The sequence below is a fragment of the Xenopus laevis genome, chromosome 9_10S (assembly GCF_017654675.1).
Source record: "Xenopus laevis strain J_2021 chromosome 9_10S, Xenopus_laevis_v10.1, whole genome shotgun sequence".
Taxonomy (NCBI): domain Eukaryota; kingdom Metazoa; phylum Chordata; class Amphibia; order Anura; family Pipidae; genus Xenopus; species Xenopus laevis.
Genome location: NC_054388.1, coordinates 31,660,905 through 31,685,605, shown reverse-complemented (window position 1 = coordinate 31,685,605; position 24,701 = coordinate 31,660,905). Strand labels below are relative to the sequence as shown.

Here is a 24,701-nt window from a genome sequence, read left to right as displayed (position 1 = left end):
TATTAGTACCTGGCGAACTGGTGAGAGCTGTGCGAAGCTGATGCTGGCGATAATTCGCCCCTTTAGTGAATCTATCCCATAGAGTGGTTGGCCTGGTTTTCTGATTCAGTTACAATGGCTTTAGTTGACACTTGGTTTTGTAAGAATTGTAAAGGAAATATACCCACTGCATCTGTATTGACTGTTCCTTCTGCCCATGTTGTCTTCCTTCCAGTATTTGCATTCTTGGTAACCGTACACTCTCCAGGAAAGGCTTTGATGTCTGCGCCAAGTTTATTGACAATGGCAATGAGACAATCACTACCCAGTTGTGGGCTCTCTTCTGCTCCTCACCATTCCTGAATGCCACATGTGATACTTACTTCTCTCAGAACAATGTGACTGAGATTCAGGGCATCCCGGGTGCAGCGAGTGGTCTCATTCGAGGTAAGGAGTGGTTGATATTTGGGAGCAATGGTCTGGAACTGAGAGTGTTAAATGATGAATAGAAAAGATAATTTCAGGAAAGAGGACATTACATTATTGACAACAATATTAATAAAGCTTTTATACAGATGGTGAAGGCTTAATCGGTGTATGGAGAACACACAGTACACCTATTATTCCATTATGATGCTCTGTATAATGGTGCTACCTTCTTAACGTCATCTCCTCGGTACACTTAGATCTCTCAGCCCCTGCATGTTGGATTGCGCACTATTCAACATGAGAAGCTTTTGCTGTATTCAGTGACCTTCTATAATTGTGAATCAACTTTATACCAAATCCTCCACTAAAGATTTGGCTAAAAAATTTGCATATGTGCCAGAAAATACATCAGCTTACATGTTCTCTTTTGTCTTTCAGAAAACCTTTGGGCTGGTTACATGCAGAAAGGTGTGATCGTGGAGAAACAAGGACTACAATCTGTTTCGAATTCAGAAACAGCCAGTCTGGACCAGCCATACGTATTCAGTGATATGACCGCCTACTTTACTCTTCTGGTGGGGATCTACTTCCCCTCAGTTACAGGTACAATGTGCTGATACTGTTGTGTTGCAGTAGACTCATAACCTTTTTTTGTGTCAAAAATACTTTTTATGAAAGCCGAGGCATACAATAAACTCTTAGGAACACAATGAGGTCCCTGTAGCATGGAGCAATATAAACAGCATACCCCTCCAGTGCTTTGTCCACCTGCCCCCATATTATATTCAGCCCTCTCTTTAACATGATTGCTTGAACATTATTGGGGGAATGTAATATAAGTTGCTCACAGTTTATTAGTAATGCGAATAAATGTTCTCTTGCAAACAATTTTGCCTTTGGGAACATTTTGCAAATCCTTTGCCACTAGCGACTGCAAATTTTATAGTTTAGGATTGTGCACAGTGTATGTAATAAAACTTCTTATTGAAAAAGTTATGTTTGCTCTAAAAGTTTACTCCACCTTCAAAAGTTTGCAATGCGCAATTAAGATTCTCAATGCAATAAAGGACTAATGAAGAATATTACATTGTGACATGCACATTTTTATTCATATTTGTGCGTAAATCTTTTCTCTTTGTGAATTTTATTACATTGCCCCCTATTTGTGCTGAAGGTTGGACTGGGGAGCCCGGGACCTGCCAGGGCTTCAGTTTCAGGGCCCCCTTCCGGCCCCCGCTGCACATGTGTTTTTGCCGCGAGCGGCCTGAAGAAGGGAGGTCGCGGTAGGAAGAAGCATCGCAGGGTGCGGATCTGGGTCGGCGGGGCCCACGGAGTTTTTTCCTGGGGGCCCCACTGGCCCAGTCCGACCCTGTGTATGCTGCACTAATACTCCAAAGATCGGCTGGGAGCAGCAATGCCCTTTTCTATTCAAGCAAGCCAGCCCTTTATTCAACTGGATAACTCTTAGGGCAGGCCTGGGACTCAAAATAGGCCCTGCCATTACAAGTACAAAGAGGCCCAAACAGCCCACTACCAGCCCACTATATGGTAATTTTCTATGGAACCATACAGCAGCCCCTCTGGCATTTGCCAGAACCCACAGATTGCCAGTCCGAGCCTGTCTTAGGGTCACTAAGGTCTTTTAGGGGTGAGCAAGGGAGAGGCTATGGTTTAACAAAACAAGAAAATGATCCAAGGCAAGTTCCCCTATTAGGCTCCCCAAGCCCACAGAGCATTTTTAGATTAATAAAAATATGGTGAACTCCTAGGGCCCTACACATATCAGAGAGCAGTGACTGTAGTTAATAGAATGGGTGATAGCAGATAACAACAATAACACATTACATTACATGTCTTCCCCATCCAGTTGATGTAGGACTTTAGGTTGGACAATTCTACATAAACAATGGAGCCAAGCCACAACTAGGCAGCCCAACCTTGAATTTGAATGGCTTAACAGCAGGTTCCATTTGGCCTTGGTATGTCTTTAAAAATGCAGTATACCCCTTTTCAATATGAGTTCAATAAATGGGGCTTGTGCAGAGGATATGTTTTTCCTATTATTTTAATTAGGTTTTGTTATTTCTTGCACTAAACAGGGAAATTGATGCTACTCCATATTTGGTCCTTACGAGGTAGAGAAATAGATTCCTAGTGCAGATGTCCATTATGCAGAGAGGTCATCTGAGCTCTGTAACCTATTAATCTACTTTGCAAGCACCAAACATGGAGTAGCTTCAATTTCCCTCTTTAGTGCAAGAAATAACATAAGCCATAGATTTTTTTCTGATTAAACAATATGCAAAAAGTATGTTCATCAAAACCCCTATTTGTTGCACTCATATTGAAAAAAGGGCACACTGAACTGCCCAATGAGGCCCAGGGTCAACATTTCTTAGATTAATTGTATCTTCAACATATCTAAAGGAACAGTAACACCAAAAAATAAAAGTTTTTTTTAAAGGAAAGACCATATAATGTAGTGTTGCCCTGCATTGGCAAAACTGGTGTGTTTGCTTCAGAAAAAAAAATAGTTTATATAAACAAGGAGCTGTGCAGCCATGGGGGCAGCCATTCAAGCACAGGACACATAGTAGATAGATATTTTCCAAAGAATTCCACTGTATGGCAAAGAGCTTATTTGTTATCGGCTGTGTATCCTGTGCCTTTTCTCCTTTATCAGCTTTGAATGGCTGCCCCCATGGCTACACAGCAGCTTGTTTATATAAATTAAAGTTGTGTTTCTGAAGCAAACACAGCAGTTTTACCAGTGCAGCACACCAGTACATTATATTTTCATTACTTTATAAAGCTTTAATTTTTTTGTTACTGTTCCTTTAAATATGAACTTCTATTTTAAAGACTCTGCATGGCTGTTTTTTCTTCTATCTCAGCTATTTCCCAGAGTGTAAATCTTACCCTTCTCATGGCGGATAGAGTGGTGGTGCAGTGAGGTAAATGGTAGGAGCTAAATAAATTTCAGCCTGCTATTATTTTAATGACTTTTCACAGCTTGACTTAATTGGACTCTAATGAGAAACTGTGTTTGCACTTCTGGGTAAAGATTTAATAAGTTTATGCGGTAGAAGCTGTTTTCAGTATTACAAAAAAAAAAACACCACTAGAGGTGGAATACAAAGGCCTCTTCACACTTAGTGGTGAGAAATTATTCTAGGTGAACTGATTTTACCAGTGGGAAATATACTGAATGTATACTGTGTGGTACTATGGTCTCATTTATCAAAAATGCTTGTTAACATGTTCCTTTTTTATGTGTTAACATATACATTCTCTCACCTTCAGTATCCGTATATAGCAGTATATTATAGTCAGCTACTGTGTGCTATCGAATAATGTTCACTGCATTTCATTAGATTCTAATTTGGGTTCATTTATTCTCCTGTCTCTGCCTCTCATCTTTTTTTTTTTTTAAATTTTGTTCTAGCCGAACAAAACAATAAGCATGTTTGTTGACAACAAGTGTCGCTCGTTTGAATGGAACTTATTCCATATATTTACAGCAATCTTTTCAGTTTAACAGGTTTACAGTGAGTGTTACAAACGCAGAAGTGGTACTTCATTCGATGATATAGTCATCACTAGGGTGGGCACCAGGGCCTGATTCCCACCAAAGACTCCATACTTTGTCAAATTTACGGGTATTGTCTCTAGTCTCTGTGAGCTTGATCATAGGTAGTACTGAGTTCACTAGATTTATCCAGGAGTCCTGTGTAGAGGGGATGGGCCTTTCATCCTTAATCTTATTTTCTGCCATGCTGCAGCCATAATGCTTGAGGATACCAGAAGTACAACTGCCAACATTATATCCTCGGTTTGGTCCAAACAAACATGGCAGCAAAAGAGAGCATAATTCACTGCACTTACAATATTTGGACAGCAATACAATTCCATTTTAAACAACCCTTTTCTTTGAACACAAGGTTCTTCTTCTCCATAAAGTGTGCAAGCCCAGCAGTACTTGCTGCCTCCAGCCATTTTTGTCAATTACATGGGGCTGGAGGCAATGCCATATTTGCATTGGTTGGGTCATTGTTTATATTTGTACTCCAGCATATGGAAGGATTGTACCATCCCCCAACCCAGCATGACCCAGGAGGTGGCTTTCTCTGAATCATATAAACCTATGATTAAGTGTCCCAAGACATGAAACGCGTAAGGCTTTTTATGGAAATGTTACTTTAATAAAGACTTTTGCACTTTTACTTTTGGAGCACCATCCCATTTTAGTACTTTCCATGATGGGGGTACCTTGGAAGAATCTTGTGGGTGTTCACTTCCACTAATAATGACACATTCCAAACAATTTGTATAGGAATGTTTCACAGTATCACTTAAAGCTTCTTCCATATAGTGGGGAAATTATATTTTCATCCCCATTTCTCGTGGGCTGCATCCCTCCAAAATTGTGGTGTCATACAAAAGGATCTATAGGCATAAACTTGGGTTAATACGCTTCGAAAGCCACACAAAGCCAGTTGGATTACAGAGTAGTCCATAGAACAAGTTTAAAACTGCCTTATTTGTTTAGCTTTGTAGTTTATATAGATCAGATGTATTTCCTGGTCAGCTGGAGACTATGGTAGAGTTGTTCAGCAATTGCTGGACTCCTTTGTTTTACATTCTTCCTCTGTACTATTGTATTTCCATTACATTTGCCTTCATTCTTACATTTTCTTTATTTAGGCATTATGGCTGGTTCTAACAGGTCTGGAGATCTTCAGGATGCCCAGAAATCCATCCCCATTGGCACAATAATGGCCATAGCCACCACATCATTTGTCTGTATCCTTCTCTGGAAATGGTCTTAAATTGTGGAAGTGTTAAGTGATGGCAGAATTTGTCCCTTTTTGATTTTCCGAAAAATTCGCAAATTTCCTGCAAAATTTGCGAAACGTCAGCAATTCGGCGACAGTTTGACGCTCATTAAAGTCAATGGGTGTTCAGTTAATTGTCGCCGGCGTCGGAATTGCCTGCTTGTAAATTTTTGCAGCAGACGGCGAAACTCGGAAATTCACAGCTAGAGGTGTTTCTCAAAACAATGAACACAACGCTTTTTTTCCTGCATCATGGACAAGAAAACATCCAGATCCCACTAACGTAGGGTAATTCATGTAATATTTTTGTTTAAAAAACCAATGCTGCTTTTCTTAAAAAAAAGGTTTGGCATTAGAGCTGAACTCAAAATGTAGTATGATTGGTGCCTTGGTTCTCGAGTGAGAATAGGATTTCAGCAAGATTCTGCTGCTTACCTGCTGCCTTTTTTAGAACTCTTTCTGAAATGGATAACCTACCAGTTGCATGGAGGTCTCCTTGTCTTTATGGCAAAAAATGCTTTGTAACTAAGCTCAATTGAGTTGAAAATAAATGTATCAAATATAGTTTAATATTTTTCATGGAATCCGCAGGAAATGCAGACACTATTTTACATTTTTAATGGGACTAGAACTTTTTTTTTTTTTAATCTGGGAAAATATACAATCTGTGAAATGCATTATACGTTGGTGGGACCACAAAAAAATGTTGCAATTGTGGTGAGGTCTCCTCTAGGTGCAAGCTAACAATGCTCCTTGGATCTAAATATTGAAAAAAGATGAAGGAGCTTCTCAATTGGATTCCATTAAAAGTATTATTTATTGTATACATTATAAAGATATAAACATGAACAGAATCTGCCACTGCCTGACATGTTTTGGGCATTTCTACTCTTAAACCTAGGCGTATTTTCATCCAAGGAACTTTGTTGGCTGGCATCCGGAGGAGAACTCTCCCAGAAAGATATTAAATGCAGGAAATTTTATATAAATGGATTGAAATTGTGAGGTTTCACTGTATAAATCTTGATCCCTTCACATCCTTCAATCCTTAGAAGAAACACTGTGTTGTTGGACATTGTGCTGATGCCCAGAAGCTTTTGTACAGTGAAATCCTTCTTTGTACTAATATTCTGAAGGGTATGGTGCAAACAATCTTTATCTTCACATTCGACAACTTTTAATTATGGTTTTGTGTGCTTTTCTGTGGTTCTCCTTCACAAACAAGCAGATATTACCTCAGTTATTTTATTTGGAGCATGCATTGAAGGTGTTGTCTTGCGTGACAAGTAAGTGTTCTGGTATATGTGGGTACTACCAGCAGGTTGCATATACTGTTCTACTCTTTGGAAGAAGCATCTCATTTCCAAGAGTTACTAGACCTGAAACAAATGAATGTGCCTCCTTAATACTTCCTCCATATTGACTCAAATAAACATATATATTTTGTCATCTGTTGGTACAACATGTCTGCACAAAGCTTTAGGGTGTCCTTAGGGTGGTCTAGGGTAAAGCAAGATAGTAGTACCTCCTGTATTTCCTTGTTTTCTTACTTGTGAATTCTCATTTGAGTTTGTGTGCAGTCCATTCTTCTGCTTCCCCATTTTATGTGAGCAGAAAGAACGAAAATGTCAAGAATGTTATAAGCCAAAGTGTTAAGTGGCACCAGACTAGGGCACCTAGTCTGGCACTGAATTTAACAGACTCCTCAAGATCCAAGTTTTGCTCTCCTTAGCTCCATCTTCAAACCAATGGTCAAACAGATTACCTTGGTCAAACCCTAGAACATAGTATTTTGAAATCTTTCATCAAGATGATTGGCTGGATTACTTGGCTAGCAGTATTTTCTAATAAATTCATAAATTCTTGCTATTCTTCCATTCAGCAAACAATGTTTGTCATCCTGCCTCTCTTTCTTCTTTACCTTTTTCTTGAGGAATGTTTGAGGATTCTTGAAGGAGAACCAAACCCCCCTAAGAGAAAGTCCCCATTCGCCCCCCTCCACATTTCATCTGTCCGTATAGTCCCTATTAAGAAAAGTGTTGCAGAAAGTTGCATAGACCTCCTTCTGGGCAATGACTTTTGGTCAGGTGTGACGCTCATTATGTATGACTATGTATAACTTTATAGTTTACTAATGCTAATGTACATTTTCTTGCAGATTTGGAGAGGCAGTGAATGGAAATTTAGTGGTAGGCACTCTGGCATGGCCATCTCCTTGGGTCATTGTGATTGGCTCTTTTTTCTCTACATGTGGGGCAGGTTTGCAGAGTTTGACAGGGGCCCCACGTCTCCTGCAAGCAATTGCTCGGGATGGAATTGTGCCATTTCTCCAGGTGAGATAAACATCTTGGGTATTTTATTTTGCATATATATTTGTGAAGTCAATAGACAAGGAAAATATCACTTTGCCAGTTAAATAGGAAACAGGTTCAAATATATATATATATATATATATATATATATATATATATATATATATATATATATATATATATATATATATATATATATATAAAATATTATAAAGAGTACAAAGGTTTGTACCAGCAGCCACTTATTGTATTACTTTAAAGACAATAGGCATTATGACCCTGGACATTAGTGTAAGAACGCTAAGGAGTACAAAATGTGCCTCTTAGTCGTCATTGCAAAGGCAGTTGCATCCAGGGTGTGGCTTCGACCTGCATCTAAAACTGTTAATTGCAAGCTCTCCCTAACTTGTATATCTGAATAGTGAAAAACTTACAGTACATGCATTCCCCACCTGCCCTTCATGAATATAGTGCTGCCAAATACAGGCAGAGCTGCATTCATGGGTAGAATGCAGGCCATTTTGATACACATTGATCTACAGAATTCAGAGCACAAAGTATGAAAAACATGGTGGATCATTCCTATTTTTTGCACCTTGCAAAAAGTCTGCATTTACTATTGTATCTTACTGCAGGTGGCTTCTAGTTAATGCAGCATTATATTGACTCTTATTTTCCAGGTCTTTGGTCATGGGAAAGCTAATGGAGAGCCAACATGGGCTCTTCTCCTCACAGCCTGTATCTGTGAGATTGGTATCCTCATTGCATCCCTGGATGAAGTGGCTCCAATTCTTTCAATGTATGTGTGCTATATTTCTTGTTGTATAACTTTCCACTGCTCCCTATGGCTTAACCTATAAGGGGTTTCTCCTTTCTAATTCTTTGTCTATTTTCTCTTTTCTTCTTGATTCTATCTCTGCAGGTTTTTCTTAATGTGTTACATGTTTGTTAACTTGGCCTGTGCAGTGCAGACCTTGCTAAGGACTCCCAACTGGAGGCCACGTTTCAAATATTATCACTGGTGAGTGAGAGTACAGGCGTCTGCAGTTTTAGATTTGATATAGACCTCAACAGCGGCACTGTTAAAAGATAATTTTCAGCAAATACAAATGTTTATGTCAATATTTCCTCTTCTTCATACTCTAAATAGTAAAGTCCACTTCATGACTTTGTGTGTGTTGCTGTTTGACTCAGTTGTCCTCTACCCATCTTGTGAAAATTACAGTTAGATTGTAATGTATTTGTGTAATTCAAGTTTAATATATATGTGGCCTTTATTCTATTTCTTTTAGGGCTCTTTCATTCCTTGGGATGAGTCTTTGTCTGTCTCTTATGTTTATCTGCTCCTGGTACTATGCTCTTGTTGCCATGTTAATCGCTGGACTTATTTATAAATACATTGAGTACAGAGGGTAAGATACATTTTCTCATCAGTGGCAATTGTTGAGAGAATATATTGGGATATGTCTTCGTTTTAGCTACGAGCGTATGTTACAATTTTATTATATTTGTACAGGGCAGAGAAGGAGTGGGGAGATGGGATTCGTGGTTTGTCACTCAGTGCTGCTCGATATGCACTTCTGCGGTTAGAAGAAGGGCCACCACATACAAAGAACTGGAGGTGAGGAATGCTTTTGTGGTTTGTGGCATTGATAAACATCCAGGAATTTTTTGTGACTCTGAGATTCTAGAAAAAAACACCACTAAATTAAAAAAAAGCTCTCTGGGGCTGTAATGTGTTAAGCATGGCTTATGATAAGTTTATATGGGTCAATAATATTTCCCCAGGGGAGCAAGTTCTAGAGTGATATAGGATGCTCCTTAGCACAATGGAATATCTGCTTATTTTGGCTGGGTAGACCCATCGGAATGCCCCATACACGGGTAGATGACTTGGTCTGAAGGAGCCAAAATTGGCACCTTAAATCTTCCCTTGCATAGCCACCAACAAGCATGTGTGCACCGTGGAAAGCTGCAATATGCTCCTCGTTATGGGTTGAAAATCCTGTTGCTCCCTACCTTGCATGTCTGAGTGATGCGCAAGTTGGGGGGATGAGTAGGGAGCAGTAGTGGGACACCTAAGTATGCTTGATTCTACTTGTGTTTAAACTAACTGCAAATCTTCTTTGTCTCAGGCCTCAATTGCTGGTTCTAGTACGTGTGGACCAGGATCAAAATGTTGTTCACCCGCAGCTCCTTTCCTTAACCTCTCAAATGAAGGCAGGGAAGGGTTTGACAATTGTGGGCTCGGTGGTAGAGGGAACATACTTAGAAAATCATCCTCAGTGTCAGCGTGCTGAAGAGGTAAGCGTTAGTGTGTAGCTAAGTAAACGCCACTTATTTCTTCTCATGTTGATTAGTAGAGATACATGAAAGTGCAAATGAGCTGCAGCACTCCATCGTTAAGACTGTTGGGAAGTATGCAAAAAAGAAGTTGTTTTCTACATTATCTCTCTACTGAAATATTGAACTTTACAGTATTTCTTGTTTACAGTTTATTCATAGGATTTACATTTGATGAGTCTTGAAAAGACCTGATGTTTTGTGTTTCTCAACAGTCTATTCGCCGACTCATGGAGGCAGAGAAAGTAAAAGGCTTCTGCAAGGTGGTTATTTCATCAAATATCCGGGATGGGATTTCCCATCTCATTCAGTCTAGTGGACTTGGAGGTTTGCAGCACAACACGGTACTAGTGGGCTGGCCACGAAATTGGAGGCAGAAAGAAGACCACCAAACCTGGAGAAATTTTATTGGTACTGATTTAAAATTTTTTTAATTATGGTACTCATGAGCCTTTGATGTGTTGTTGATGTGTGTGCAAAGTTCAGCCCACAGTTGATATATTCCTAGTAAATTACACTTTCGTGTACACTTCCTCACTTTCGTATCACAGAACTTGTAAGAGAAACAACTGCCGCTCACCTGGCTCTGATTGTTACCAAGAATTTAGCTATGTTCCCTGGAAACCTGGAAAAATTTTCTGAAGGCAACATTGATGTTTGGTGGGTGGTCCATGATGGAGGAATGTTGATGCTACTACCATTCCTCCTGCGTCATCACAAGGTAATTGAAATTGCATTCCAAGGTCTGTAAATATACAGTTGTATTCATAACAATGGACGTGTGTTTAAAAATGAATAAAGCTCAAAATTATTATAATAGCTTTTATTTTCATACATGCAAATGCATTGGGAACACTGCACATTCTATTCCTACAATTTTTCTATTTGATTAAGGTCCGGGGATTGGGCTGGCCACTCCATAATGTCAATCTTGTTGGTCTGGAACCAAAATGTTGCTCATTTACTGGTGTGTTTGGGTGTTTGTCTTGTTGAAACACCCATTTAAAGGGCATTTCCTCTTTGGCATAAGGCAACATGACCTCTTCAAGTATTTTGAATAAATAGTATGAGAAACATCCCCATATCATGATGCTTGTGCCACCATGTTTCACACTGTGCTGTGACTTGAATTCAGTGTTTGGGCGTCATCTCACAAACTGTCTGTGGCCCCTAGACCCAAAAAGAACAATCTTGCTTTCATCAGACCACAAAATGTTGTGCCATTTCTCTTTAGGCCAGTCAATGTGTTCTTTGGCAAATTGTAACCTATTCAGCACATGTCTTTTTTTCAACAATGGGACTTTGCTGGGGGCTTCTTGCCGATAGCTTGGCTTCACATAAGCGTCTTCTAATTGTAACAGTATCACAGGTAACTTTAGACCTTCTTTGATCTTCCTGGAGCTGATCATTGGCTGAGTCTTTGCCATTTTCGCTATTCTTCTATCCATTCGAATGGTAGTTTTAAATTTTCTTCTATGTATTTCAGGTTTTGGTTATATGTTTACCCTTTCCTATCAACTTTTTAATCAAAGTACTCTGTTCCTCTGAAAAATGACTGGAATGACCCATTTTACTTAGATTTTCAGAGAGAAATGCACTATAACCAGTATGCACAATTTTTGTTGCCTTCCTTCCTTAATTAAGTGGTGAAAAATTGACACCTGTTTTTTCACAGAATAAATGATTTCACTAATTGAACTCCACACTGCTATTATGTGGAACATGCCTCAATGAATGATTTAATTACACAGAATAAGCAGCATGCATGCCATGACTGTTGGGTCTGTTAGTTTATTATTACTCTAATACACCTACTAGTAAATTAGTTGCCATGTAGAAATATAATTTCTACCAAAATCAGTGATTGATCAAGTTAGTGATGTCAGACTCCTATTAATCTGAACACAACTGTATATGTATGTATATATATATATATATATATATATATATATATATATATATATAAATATATATATATATATATATATATATATATATACACACACATACATATATATGAACGCCATTGGTAATGAAGGTCACAACCTTATTTTGCTATTTTTATTTTGCAGATTTTTTAACAAATGTTTAATATGAGAAATCTTGTGCTGACCTTGCCATACCATTATTAAATCAACTATTCTCATCAAATTCTCACCAATCTGCCCCCTTGTTTTTGAAGGTTTGGAAGAGATGCACAATGCGAATATTTACTGTTGCACAAATGGATGACAACAGCATCCAAATGAAGAAAGACCTAACCACCTTCCTTTATCATTTAAGAATTAATGCTGAGGTAGAGGTGGTTGAAATGGTGAGTCTTCTACACAAACAGTGATGTTTGAACAGCCTGTATGATTACTGAGTATGTTAAACTATGTCAGGATTTAAACAATGTCCAACTATTACATCTTTGGTATGCTTCAACAAATAAAACTTTATCTAGTATAGGTAAATCTAAAAACAACTGGACTTGCTGAGTAATCAATGAAGACCTTTCACTACTCATCTGAGCAGCTTCTTCAGTTCAACTGACTGGCGTGGGAAGTTCTCGGCATATAAACTCTTCCACTAATCCAATCACAATGACACATTGTAACTCTTCAAATAGGTGACATCTGAAGTGTTCTGAAACCGCCGGGGTACAGATGTTAGAACAGCATTGTATGTAGCAGACAGGTGGTATCGAAGGCCCCCGCCTCTGTTCAGGGATGGTTTCTCCACCTTTACATGAATCGCCTCTTTCACATCAGCGGTCTTCTTTATCCAAGATTTGGTACACCAAAGGATCCAACACCAAAAGAAAAACAAAGCTATGTGGTATATGGAGTTCAGTGTAGCGAGGAGTGCACAGATCTATACATTGGGGAGACAAAACAACTGCTCTCCAAGCGAATGGCTCAGCATAGGAGGCGGCGAACTCTACAGGGCAAAACTCAGCAGTCTTTCTACACCTAAAAGACAAGGGACACTCCTTTGAAGACAGCAAGGTTCACATCTTGGATAAAGAAGACCACTGGTTTGAACGAGGCGTGGGTGATTCATGTCAAGGTGGAGAAACCATCCCTGAACAGAGGCGGGGGCCTTCGACACCACCTATCTGCTACATACTATGCTGTTCTAACATCTGTACCCCAGCGGTTTTCATGCAACTCTCACAAGTAACACCTGTATTTAGGAGTTGCATGACACATTGGATAATCCTATCACAGTATATACTATTTGAAGAGTTACAATGTGCCATTGTGATTGGATTGGTGGAAGAGTTTATATGCCGAGAACTTCCCACACCAGTCAGTTGAATTTAAGTAGCTGTTCGGATGAGTAGTGAACCATCTTCATTGATTAGTCCAGTTGTTTTTAGATTGACCTATACTAGATATACCATGACCTGAATGAATATCTTCATAGTCAAACTAAAACTTTGTAGCTTGGAGATGATTTTGTCATTCCTTTCATTAAAAATGGCAAAGAATAACAATATCATAAATAAATAATATCACCTTTCAAGAGTGTTAACATAAACAGATGTAAGATGTCATCTTTCTTCTAAAATTGGTTTTATTATTGCAGCATGACAGTGATATCTCAGCCTATACTTATGAGAAGACTCTAGTTATGGAACAGAGGTCCCAAATTCTAAAGCAGATGCATCTCACCAAAACTGAACGTGAACGTGAGGTAATTGCCAGGGGGTGTACTTAATTGCCGGTCAAGCATTACTGGCAAAATTTATGTCAAAGTCTAACATGTTACATTGACACTTTAAAATTCTCTACTTTTCTATTAAACCTTTCTACTAAATTTTTGAACATAGTTTGAAGGATTTTGTACAATTTAGAGAATGAGTGAGGTTGGGTTCTGATGTTCAGCTCTGTTTGCAGTTTACATTGATTCTACAGGTAGTCAGCGTGCCTTCAATTTATTATATCAAGCTATTTCTGTATGGACTTCGCTTTGACTTGAGGACCTTCTAGTGCTGGAACAAGAACGGACCTGCATGAATCATTTTATTTGCACGTTGTGGTGTTAAGGTTTTATTTCACTGAACCTAGGGGTCCTAGCTCAACCATTGGAACATAGTCCTAGGTAACTATTTCTCCCAATTATCCATTCAAGTATACTGCTGGCATCAGACGCATCTGTCAGACTGCCAGATTGTAAGGCATGATTCATTACTGCTACAGAGTCCAATGATGGCAAACTTTAAACTATTATAGCCAATACTTAGCATTGCGCCTTAGGATGTTTAAAACTTGTGTTCAGTTGTTCACCCTTGAAAAAACCCCAGGCAGATGGTGAACAGTTTTTCTCCTGATATTGCTTCCAGAGGAGTCTGGAATTCAACAGTGAGTTTTCCAACTGAGAACATAATTTTAGAAAGGGTCTCTGTAGACTTTTGGCCATAAATTCACCTTTTCTTACTAGCCTCCACACTATTGAGAAGGTGCGATTAGTTAGGATGCCAAACAGTTCTTTATGACTATGTCCTTGCCATCTGTTCCAAATACTGACAACAATCTTCTCCATAGATTCAAAGTATAACAGATGAATCCCGTGGATCCATCAGACGTAAAAATCCTTCCAACTCGAGGCTGCACTTGAGCGTTCCCGAAGAGCAGGTGGGAGACTGTGAGGAGAAGTCCGAAGAAGAGGTACCACCATTAACATTTACATTGCTTAAATGTTGCACTGACTCATACATGTTTTAATCCAAGTCATGCTGTGTAATCTTCTCCTCAGGTACAGCTTATTCATGACACAAATACAACAGGCTTTTCAGTTAGTTCTCAGTCTCCAGCAGAAGAACCAGACACAACGCAAGAGGAAATCCACCTTACCTGGACTCAAGACAAATGCACAGCAGAAAAAAATAGTAGTAAAAGTCCCAGCACTCCAGAGGCCATTAAAGATTTCTTCAACATGAAGCCGTATGTATAATGTGTCAATTTTGTTCTCTGCCCATAAATGCTGTACTTTCATATAATCTGATATGTAGTACAGAGACTGCCACTTGTGTCCAGTGCAAACTAAAACCTCAGGATTACAGGTAACATGGTTACATAGAATGACAGCTTCAAGCATAGAATGACAGAAGGACCAGTGAAACATTTATGAAGGGTTCTTTTATCCTAAGCCTTAAATACTCAGTGGGTCTGACTTTATACTGATAATTAACTATTGATTTTTAAAACAATAAATATTTTAGTTATAATTACTAAGTAAATACAGCTACTCCCATTTCTAAGAGGTGCGTCCTTCAAAAAACCTGTTACACCAAACAAACCAACACATACAGAAATATTAAGGGGGTGAAAACCATGGTAGCAGAACCAATAGCCTATATCTCTGTAGACTTCACACAGTTTCCTTCTCAATGTGTGATTTTTGTTTCTCTTTTCTTGCTGCATACAGTGAATGGGAAAATTTGTAAGTCTGGTCTATCATTATGTGGGGTGCATGGATCAGGTTTTCATAAAGGGGACGTTAACATTACATTTTTGAATGTTACAGATGGACAGAAAACGCTTCATTATTTATTTTGTAAAGTTTGTTGACTACCTAAGTCTAGATACTGCTGGCCAGCTGTGGTTGATGTCTTGGTGTCAGGGAACTGACCCCCAGTAACTAAAAACAGACTGACTGTGAGGCTAGGGTTTCTGCCTGTCCATGTTTTGTACAGTTTAGTTGAATAAAGATAAATAATACAAGTGCTATGGCATTATAGGGCCCAAAATTTTGCCCATTGGTTCGAGAACCTCTGACTGGGGTTGTGCAGCACGAGGTGCAAAATGAAGTGGCAGTAGGCAGCTGTGTCTTTACAACCTTTCACAGGACAGTACAGGTCCTTCTGTAGCCTGCCCCCACCATTGCTGACTAAAGGTGGCTATACACTATAAGATCCGCTCGTTTGGCAAGGTTGCCAAATGAGCGGATCTTAACCCGATATGTCCACTAATGGCTGGGCAATATTGGATGAATCCGAACGTTCGGCCCTGGGGCTGAACGATCGTATTACAATACTACGAATGGGCTCTGACAGGTCGCAGGACCGCGTCAACTAGCCGATGCAGTCCTGGATCGTCCGAAAAATCAAACTTGACCGATCGATTTTTGGCCTATCGATCGGGAGGACCCGTCAGGAGCCCCCACACATGGGCAAATAAACTGCCGAATCGGTCTAAAGGACCGACATCGACAGCTTTAATGTGCCCGTGTATGGCCACCTTAACTTGTGCATCTAAATGGGGAGTAAGTTAAAGGATGATTAAGGGAAGGAAGGGGAATGCCTATATACCTTCTTCCATCCACCCATGAAAATGCAGAACTCGTCTGCCAATTCGCAGCTGATAGCATTTACAAGACTAGATTTGACCTTTGAATATCACTGTATAAACTGATTCAAATGTGATCTGTGAAATTAAAGATGTTGCTTGAAATGTACTTCATTTTGTTGAAGGTATCTGTTTATTGGTTGTTCTGTTTGTGTTATCCAGAAATCAGTCCAATGTACGAAGAATGCACACAGCCGTGAAACTCAATGAAGTCATTGTGAAAAAATCTCATGATGCAAAACTGGTCCTTTTAAATATGCCTGGACCACCCCGCAACAGAAAATGGGATGAAAACTGTATCCTTTTCTATTTAAGAATGCTGCTTTTCCTTAAAGGGATACTGTCATGGGAAAAAATGTTTTTTTCAAAATGAATCAGTTAATAGTGCTGCTCCAGCAGAATTCTGCACTGAAATCCATTTCTCAAAAGAGCAAACAGGTTTTTTTATATTCAATTTTGAAATCTGACATGGGGCTAGACATTTTGTCAATTTCCCAGCTGCCCCTGGTCATGTGACTTGTGCCTGCACTTTAGGAGAGAAATGCTTTCTGGCAGGCTGCTGTTTTTCCTTCTCAATGTAACTGAATGTGTCTCAGTGGGACATGGGTTTTTACTATTGAGTGCTGTTCTTAGATCTACCAGGCAGCTGTTATCTTGTGTTAGGGAGCTGTTATCTGGTTACCTTCCCATTGTTCTTTTGTTTGGCTGCTGGGGTGAAAAAGGGAGGGGGTTGATATCACTCCAACTTGCAGTTCAGCAGTAAAGAGTGATTGAAGTTTATCAGAGCACAAGTCACATGACTTGGAGCAGCTGGGAAATTGACAATATGTCTAGCCCCATGTCAGATTTTAAAATTGAATATAAAAAAATCTGTTTGCTCTTTTGAGAAATGGATTTCAGTGCAGAATTCTGCTGGAGCAGCACTATTAACTGATTCATTTTGAAAAAAATTTTTTTCCCATGACAGTATCCCTTTAAATTTACATTTTGATCCTGCAGTTAGACTGACCAGCCAGTAACTGCCGTGTCGGAAATCGCAGTTTAATTGTGTGTAACAATACTTTGCAGCCCCCACTTCTCTTAAGAGTTAGTGGGGTTAATATACTGCATCTCACCATTACCCTGTTTCTTCATATTCCTATTCTTGCTAGCAGGATAATGCTTCAAAAAAGAAAACATTCCCCTTCCTCAAAATTGTTTCTGGGTGAAGATCTGACCATTGCCCTGAAAATATTGTGTGGGGTTTTTTTGTCTTCCCGACAAATACCTGACCACTAACAATGGCCAGAGGAGCAGACCTACTTGTTATATAGGCTTATAGAGCCTTTAATCAGTCAGCCAAATAACTGGATCATAGGGGTTCAATGCTGCTTCTGCTGATGACCGTACAAACAGGCCCAACTGGTCTCAAGTCGAAATTTACTGTTATACTGTATAACCTGTGGGCTTCCTCAAAATTGTTTCTGGGTGAAGATCTGACCATTGTCCTGAAAATATTGTGTGGGGTTTTTTTGTCTTCCCGACAAATACCTGACCACTAACAATGGCCAGAGGAGCAGACCTACTTGTTATATAGGCTTATAGAGCCTTTAATCAGTCAGCCAAATAACTGGATCATAGGGGTTCAATGCTGCTTCTGCTGATGACCGTACAAACAGGCCCAACTGGTCTCAAGTCGAAATTTACTGTTATACTGTATAACCTGTGGGCTTCCATGTAGTCAACATGGCTAAAGTTGCTTGAAGTTCTTCCCCTATGAAGCTAACTTTACTGCCATCAAAGATAATTCTTCATACCAGTGTAACATTTTTTTTTCTTCCAAAAATAGCTTTCATAAGTTGAATAATTTAATGGCAAAAGATTGTGAATTATTTGTCATTGTTTATAAATTTTCTCAGGCTTCTAAATGAACTGGCTAATGGTCTTAACTCTGGTTGCCTTCAGATATGGAGTTTTTAGAAGTCCTAACAGAGCACCTGGATCGGGTTATGTTGGTTCGTGGTGGAGGACGTGAGGTTATTACCATCTACTCTTGAGCAGATATTGGATGAAGTTTTTGTGGCACTCAGCAGGGTCCTTCAACCTCTCTCCACATCCCATGGCACCTGGGAAGTTAGAGGAGAGGATGAAAAGGCAAGTGGTTAGTGCTCGCAATCTTCACCTGCTTCCACCATTTCCCTATAATGCCCTTACATGTGAACTGCAGCAACAGATCTTCCATTCCAGCACAAATGCAACTGTTCCTCATACATTCATCAGTGTGCCACTGATGAAGTTTATACATGAATATTTACATACATATGTACGTTTCTTAAACTGAGCCGCACTGCTTAAGACGCTACCAATACTGGCCCCCTTTGTGCATCCTGTGATCCACTGTAACACCAATCTCTCCCTGACACAGGCATGAAGATGATATATTTTATTAGAAGGCCAGAGATATTGTGTATTCAAACCTCTGGTAATAAACCAGTTTCATTTATTGAGGAACTGGTGTGACAAGCAACGGGAGAGAGAGGGGTATTCACCAGCATGCTTTCCTTTCTCCAAGCTCTTTTGTTGGGTGCCACTATGTTCTCCTCGGCTTTCGCATGTTTATTCAGCCAGAAACACAAGAAACAGCAGAGAAGTGAGTAACTACGTCAAGACGTTCAATGTTTATGCAGACCGCACCACTAAAAGGAACATGAGGTGGGAGGAGGGAGCAAAGGACCTATGGGGATCCAAGAATCCAGCTAACACAGCTGTGCTGAGGACACAGGACACAGGAGTGTGATGCCGAGGAGTATGTTGCAATAATAATTTGATGCAAAAAAAAAAAAAGAAAAAAAATTGGAAACTTGTCTATCTGCCTTTACTGTTAATTGAACCCGTTGTGTTCTATATTATTTCCTAATTAAATGCTGTGCTGGGGGAATAGTGCACATTGATTCCATTGACATTGAACGGCGCCATTAAGCCCTATATTTTATATTGTATCCTTAGAGTATCAGTGGCAGGGAACCACTCTGCACCATTCACAGACTGTGAGCTGCTCCCATTCTCTCACTTGTTTAAAAGTGCATGGTCTATTATAGAGACAGCCAATGTAACACTCGCGTCACTCTGTACCTCAGTCACTCTTATTTGTTTCAGCAGTGTTAGATGTGCTTGCTTTCCCCTGCCCCCCTTACAAATGATTTGCCCATTACATGTTTGGAAGGTCTAGACGTAGCAGTGATTGGATTTATAGATGTCACGTTATAAAGTCTTTGAAAATATAATTTAGAATATTGTTTAACATATAATTATTAAAAATATCTATTATTGGCGGTGTGCATACATGTTTGGAAGATCACTAATCCGTCATAACTGAATCACACTTGTTGTGCAGTGCCTAATCTTGCATGAGAAGAATGGAATCTGGAAAGGATGGCCAACATTGTTGTTGTTCGGTAAGGTTGTGAGAGCAAAACCTTACCTTTTCCCAATTTGGCCACCTGGTGGTGGGACAGACCAGTTTTATCCAATCACCTTGCCCTCTAGCCAACGATTGGATCATAATAGGGCCCTATGGTGACCTGCCAAGAGAGCATCAGCTGCCCATTGCAATTCTCTCCCCAATAGATTTCTGAACTGCTGGATATCTGCCCAATCCAGAATCAGATATAACTCCTACAGACTATGGTTTTGGACTCATGCCAGTAAGTTGCATTCTAGAGTATCCAAGTTGGCAGCAAATGTCAGCCTGTGTATGGACAGCTTAAAAGGGTGGTTCATGTAAAGTACTTGATTGTATGCTTAATACAATAAAGACCATAAGTAAGTGAATCTATAGAAATGCATTGTTGTAAGTAAATAAATGCAGAGTTCCTGACTTGCTTTAACCAACTCTTCTATTTTTGCTAGAATGTATTTTCCTTCAATTCATTTCTCTATATAGTCACTAAAATACAGATTTAACCTTATAGCCACTTATCTTTTGGGGAAAATGGCCAAGTTTGGAGTGTTTTTTTCTATTTTGTTTTAAATGCTTTCTAATGAGCTGTATATTGAAATAGCTTAAAGGAGAAGGAAAGCTATGGAAGCATTTTATTGCCAATAGATTAGCTGCAATAGTGCAAGCTCGAATGCTATATTTATTCTGTAGAATGTTTTACCATACCTGAGTAAAAAGCTCTAGAAGCTCTCTGTTTGTTTAGGATAGCAGTTGCAGTATTAGTTTGGTGTGACATCACTTCCTGCCTGAGTTGCTCCCTGCTCACTTATAGCTCTGGGCTCAGATTACAGCAGAGAAGGGGGGGGGAGAGGAGCAAACTGAGCATGCTCACAGCCGGTCAAGGAGGTTTAAGCTGAAATCAGGAAGTCTGATACAGAAGTCCATGTGTACACAATAGAAGGAAAGAAATGTTGTGTTTCTTTTGACAGAGGACTCAGAGCAGCATTACTTTGAGGGTTTACTAGTATATTTAGGTGGACCTTTCTGATAAGACTTTCTACGTTTTAACCTTTCCTTCTCCTTTAAATGTATGGCAGACAATTATGTTGCAATGCTGCTATACAATAATTACAGGTATTGTAAATGTCCTAGGCCAAAAAAAATAGTTTATATAAATATTTGGTATTAGATAGAAGTACTAATTTAAACTAATGTACATTTTTTAAAAAACTAAGTCATATATATATACATATAAATATAGATATTCAAGCTTTATAATTTGCCCTTAACATTCTAGTTCAGCTGGCATCGATGCAGCTATTTAATAGTTTTACCAAATAAATGTATTGATTTAAAAGACGCAATAAACTGAAAACTTTCTGTAATATACATTGAAATATAATGGAAGTTTCTATGACTACATAGAACAGTACAGCAATAATATGCAATCTCTTCAGTTTTGATGTTGCAAGAGCATAGTGAGCAAAAAGCACTAAACATCTAGTTGTTAACAAAAAACTAGTACAGAATTAAACCTGACTGAGTCGGCAGATTATTGGGCCACATAAGGGGCCAGCTGGAAGGGCTGCCTGACAGATATCTGGCCGATAATCGGGCCATCTGCAGGTATGATTTTCCTGTCGGAGCGAGGACTGCATCGGCAAATTGATGCAGTCCTCCTCAACGATGGTCTGGATTGGTGGCAATTATGATCACATCTATAGGTGAAAGATGACCCTTGGTTGGCGACCTTGCCAAACTTGCAGATCTTTATATGTATGGCTACCTTAAGTCATGAAGAGTTTTAGGTAATGGCTTTAGAGAGGCCTCTTAATATTTTGAAATGTATGCATAACATAGTCCTTATTTGAGTGTAATCTGACCCCAGACATCACGTCATAACAGTTCTGATAAAGAATAGTCAGTTCTGGATAGGAGTGCATCTCCCTGATGGAATGCAGTTAAACTGGCCATACAAATTAAGGTGGCCATACACGGGCTCATAAAAGCTGCCGACAGACCAAGTCGGCAACTTATTGGCCCATGTATGGGGCCCTCCGACGGGCTTCCCCGATCGATATCTGACGGGACTAAAAATCCCGTCGGATAGCGGCCGCATCTGTTCTTTGGTGCGGTCCCGCGATCCGCCCGCCCGTTACCCAGCGTTAGGATGGGCCCAACGATCGGATCAGCCCGATATTGGCCACCTCAAGGTGGGTATATCGGGGAGAGCTCCGCTCGTTTGGCGACATCGCTAAACAAGCGGTTCTCTCCGTGTATGGCCACCTTTAATCCTTTACATATCTCTAAAGCAATTCCAGGAATGTCCCCATACAAGGACCCATAGGCTGCAATCCCTAGGTTCTATATTGAAAATAAACCTTTTTGCTTAAAAAAAATAAAAAAGATTGTTTTGAAGGCATAAATCTGGTTATGTGAACTTTTACAGTGTATAAATTTATACATTCAAAAACTTGAGACGGTATACAATTACTGTCGATTTCATAAGTTTAAAAAGTAAAATTTTGTTGATATTGTGCACAAATGCTGCACTGAGAAAATAGGGATTATTGGGCAATATGTATTAGGGTAGGACTACACGAGCGTTTTCTGTGCTATCCGAGGCTCAAAAACGCATGCGTCAAATCGCAGCGAAGGAAATAAGGTAAGTGAATGCATTGTCAGATGGTGTTGCAGCGTTGATTCGACAAGTGGCGCGTTGGATCACACAGAAAACGATCGCGTAGTCCTACCCTTAATGTGCTTGTGCATCTGCTTTTAAAGGGCAAGAAGTATTTTGACAAAAAAAAAAAGTGTTCTCATTAATGACAAGCTACATTTTTTGTGGGCATGACAAAACCTAGATACTATGTTATTGTTTAACAATAAAAAAAAGGCTAGTCCGCTGGTATAGATGTTCTTGTGTGTTGCCATTGTATCAGATGCCCTTCGGTAAGGAGTGGGGTTATTGATCCCTTCTCCCTTAGTTGGTTTACTTGGAATTTGAGCACTTTTATTATCTGTTCCATGAAGTGCCTAGAAGTGGAATTGTTGGCTCTTTTCCCCTTGTTTCCTGTCTTGATCTTTAAGCACTTGATGTCTGCAACACCCAGTTTGTAGTGACTTATGTCGAGCTTTAACGCATACTAAACGGGTTCAATGTTTAAAGGAAGGGTATAAAGATACCCCATATAGTGCTGGAATTCAAATACGATACCTTAAAAGAATTTCCAGTATATTTGTTTGACATTTAGGAGATATAAGCCCCAGTCACTCAGCTAACAGCCCCATTTTTAATCCGCTTGAAATGAGTGCAGTTGGTTCTAGACCGCCAATCAGAGAGAAACATTGTACCTATTCTATTACAATCTCTATACCTTTGGGAAAAGACTCTACATATCCTTTAAAGAAAATGTTGCTCCTAAAAGCCTAAGTCCACTTCTGTCCCAGGCAAATAGCTCCAGTCGTCCAGTTCTCATATTAGATCAGTGGCTGTCAGACTTTCTCTGTTTAAGCCTTGACCAGCACCCCACTTCATTAACTGTGCCTAACTAAGCACACGGTACATATAGGGTTGCCGCCTTTATTCTCAGAAAAAATAAAGGGTTGTTGCATGAGGGTGAGATGATGGCCCTGTTTGGGTTAATTCTAGAAATTTGGCAACAATAGGCACATATTCTCTGCTAGACTGTCATTCATACAGCAATTCAAATTGGGCGAAACATGATTTGAACAGTTCTAAATATGCATAAGTGCTGCCTAATACTCTAGACCAGTGGTCCCCAACCAGTAGCTCGCGAGCAACATGTTGCTCACCAACCTCTTGGATCTTGCTCCCAGTGGCCTCAAAGCAGGTGCAAGTTTTGGTTGCATAAAAACCATGTGTTCTGCCAAATAGAGCCTCCTGTAGGCTACCAGTCCATAAAGGGGCTACCAAACAGCCAACAACAGCCCTTAATTGACATCCCAATGGAATTGTTCATGCTTGTGTTGCTCTCTAACTCTTTTTTACATTCAAATGTGGCTCGAGTAAAAAAAGGTTGGGGACTCCTGCTCTAGACCAAGCATCTGGCCAATGTGTGTATATAGGGTGCCTAAAGCAAAAGATACCCAAATCCAAGCAAGGACCTCCACTGAAACGTTCTATATGCAGGAGCACTTCCTCACATGGTCAGAATTTGTCTAGAGAACACACGTTTTCTTGCTTCTATGCAGACATATCAGGGACCTTTCAGAAAAAGAATACAGAATATTTGTATAACCAGTTAAGAAAGCAGAGCGAGAAGCTGCCACTAGCAGTGATTGACGTTGCCAGGTATATTGCTACTGTATAGCAGGATGCTAAGGGGCGGAGAGCAGGCTTTCTGCTCTAAAATCTTCCAGTGCTCCAAATGCTGCTAAAAAGCATGTTGTGAATCATATTTTGAATTTTGTCTGAAACTTGAATCTCATCATTAAAATGGCAGCTTATCTTTTTGGAAGATAATGTCCTAAAGGGTTATTTGGTTTTACAAGTTGCACTACAAAGCCAGAATATCTTCAGCAGCAGGATACTGAAAAGCTTCAAGTCTCCTATCGATTTAATCAACATTGTGATATTTGTGCAATATACGTATAAATATATGTGTGTAATGGAAATTCTCTTAACAAACTCCCCGAAAGCACTCTGTTTTATATACCACCCAGTGGCTAATTGAGTGTAGTATTTCCTTAGACTGGTAGTGTTTAAAATGCTTTAAAGATTTTGTTCACAGAATTCAACTGGAAAACCTTGTACAGATGTTACCGTTAGGAAACCAAATGAAACACTGCTATATATAAATATATATCGAAAATGGCTGCTTTTTGTTTGTGGACCTTTTTCTTCTGTAAACAAAATTGTTTCACGTTTTGTGTAGGTATAAATAGTGTGGTTTCTGTGACAGAATGCAGAGTTAATCATCCAGCTTTAATGTACCAATTTTTGTTTCGAGACTGCGGTCAGCACAAAATGCAATAAAGTTACATTTTACTACACTGTCCAAGTTTTGCATTACGTTTTACCCAAATT

The 24,701-nt window shown here is 39.5% G+C and overlaps 1 protein-coding gene across 2 annotated transcripts in view; it reads left to right on the top strand.

Annotated features, from left to right (window-relative positions):
- LOC108702731 (solute carrier family 12 member 5) overlaps positions 1–18,947 on the top strand; it is a 44,812-nt gene extending 25,865 nt beyond the window's left edge. The window contains exons 8-26 of one of the 2 annotated variants that reach the window (XM_041578420.1): positions 215–426; positions 847–1,011; positions 5,113–5,211; positions 6,472–6,529; positions 7,402–7,576; positions 8,236–8,354; positions 8,478–8,576; positions 8,848–8,967; positions 9,072–9,176; positions 9,691–9,859; positions 10,114–10,309; positions 10,450–10,619; positions 12,081–12,212; positions 13,472–13,579; positions 14,431–14,553; positions 14,642–14,829; positions 15,314–15,328; positions 16,396–16,529; positions 18,178–18,947. In XM_041578420.1, coding sequence (XP_041434354.1) covers positions 215–426; positions 847–1,011; positions 5,113–5,211; positions 6,472–6,529; positions 7,402–7,576; positions 8,236–8,354; positions 8,478–8,576; positions 8,848–8,967; positions 9,072–9,176; positions 9,691–9,859; positions 10,114–10,309; positions 10,450–10,619; positions 12,081–12,212; positions 13,472–13,579; positions 14,431–14,553; positions 14,642–14,829; positions 15,314–15,328; positions 16,396–16,529; positions 18,178–18,269 — 2,479 coding nt within the window. In that variant the 3' untranslated portion in view covers positions 18,270–18,947. The remainder of the gene's footprint in view (positions 1–214; positions 427–846; positions 1,012–5,112; positions 5,212–6,471; positions 6,530–7,401; positions 7,577–8,235; positions 8,355–8,477; positions 8,577–8,847; positions 8,968–9,071; positions 9,177–9,690; positions 9,860–10,113; positions 10,310–10,449; positions 10,620–12,080; positions 12,213–13,471; positions 13,580–14,430; positions 14,554–14,641; positions 14,830–15,313; positions 15,329–16,395; positions 16,530–18,177) is intronic. The other variant, XM_018238373.2, reaches the window with a different exon arrangement.
- The last annotated feature ends 5,754 nt before the right edge of the window (positions 18,948–24,701 follow it).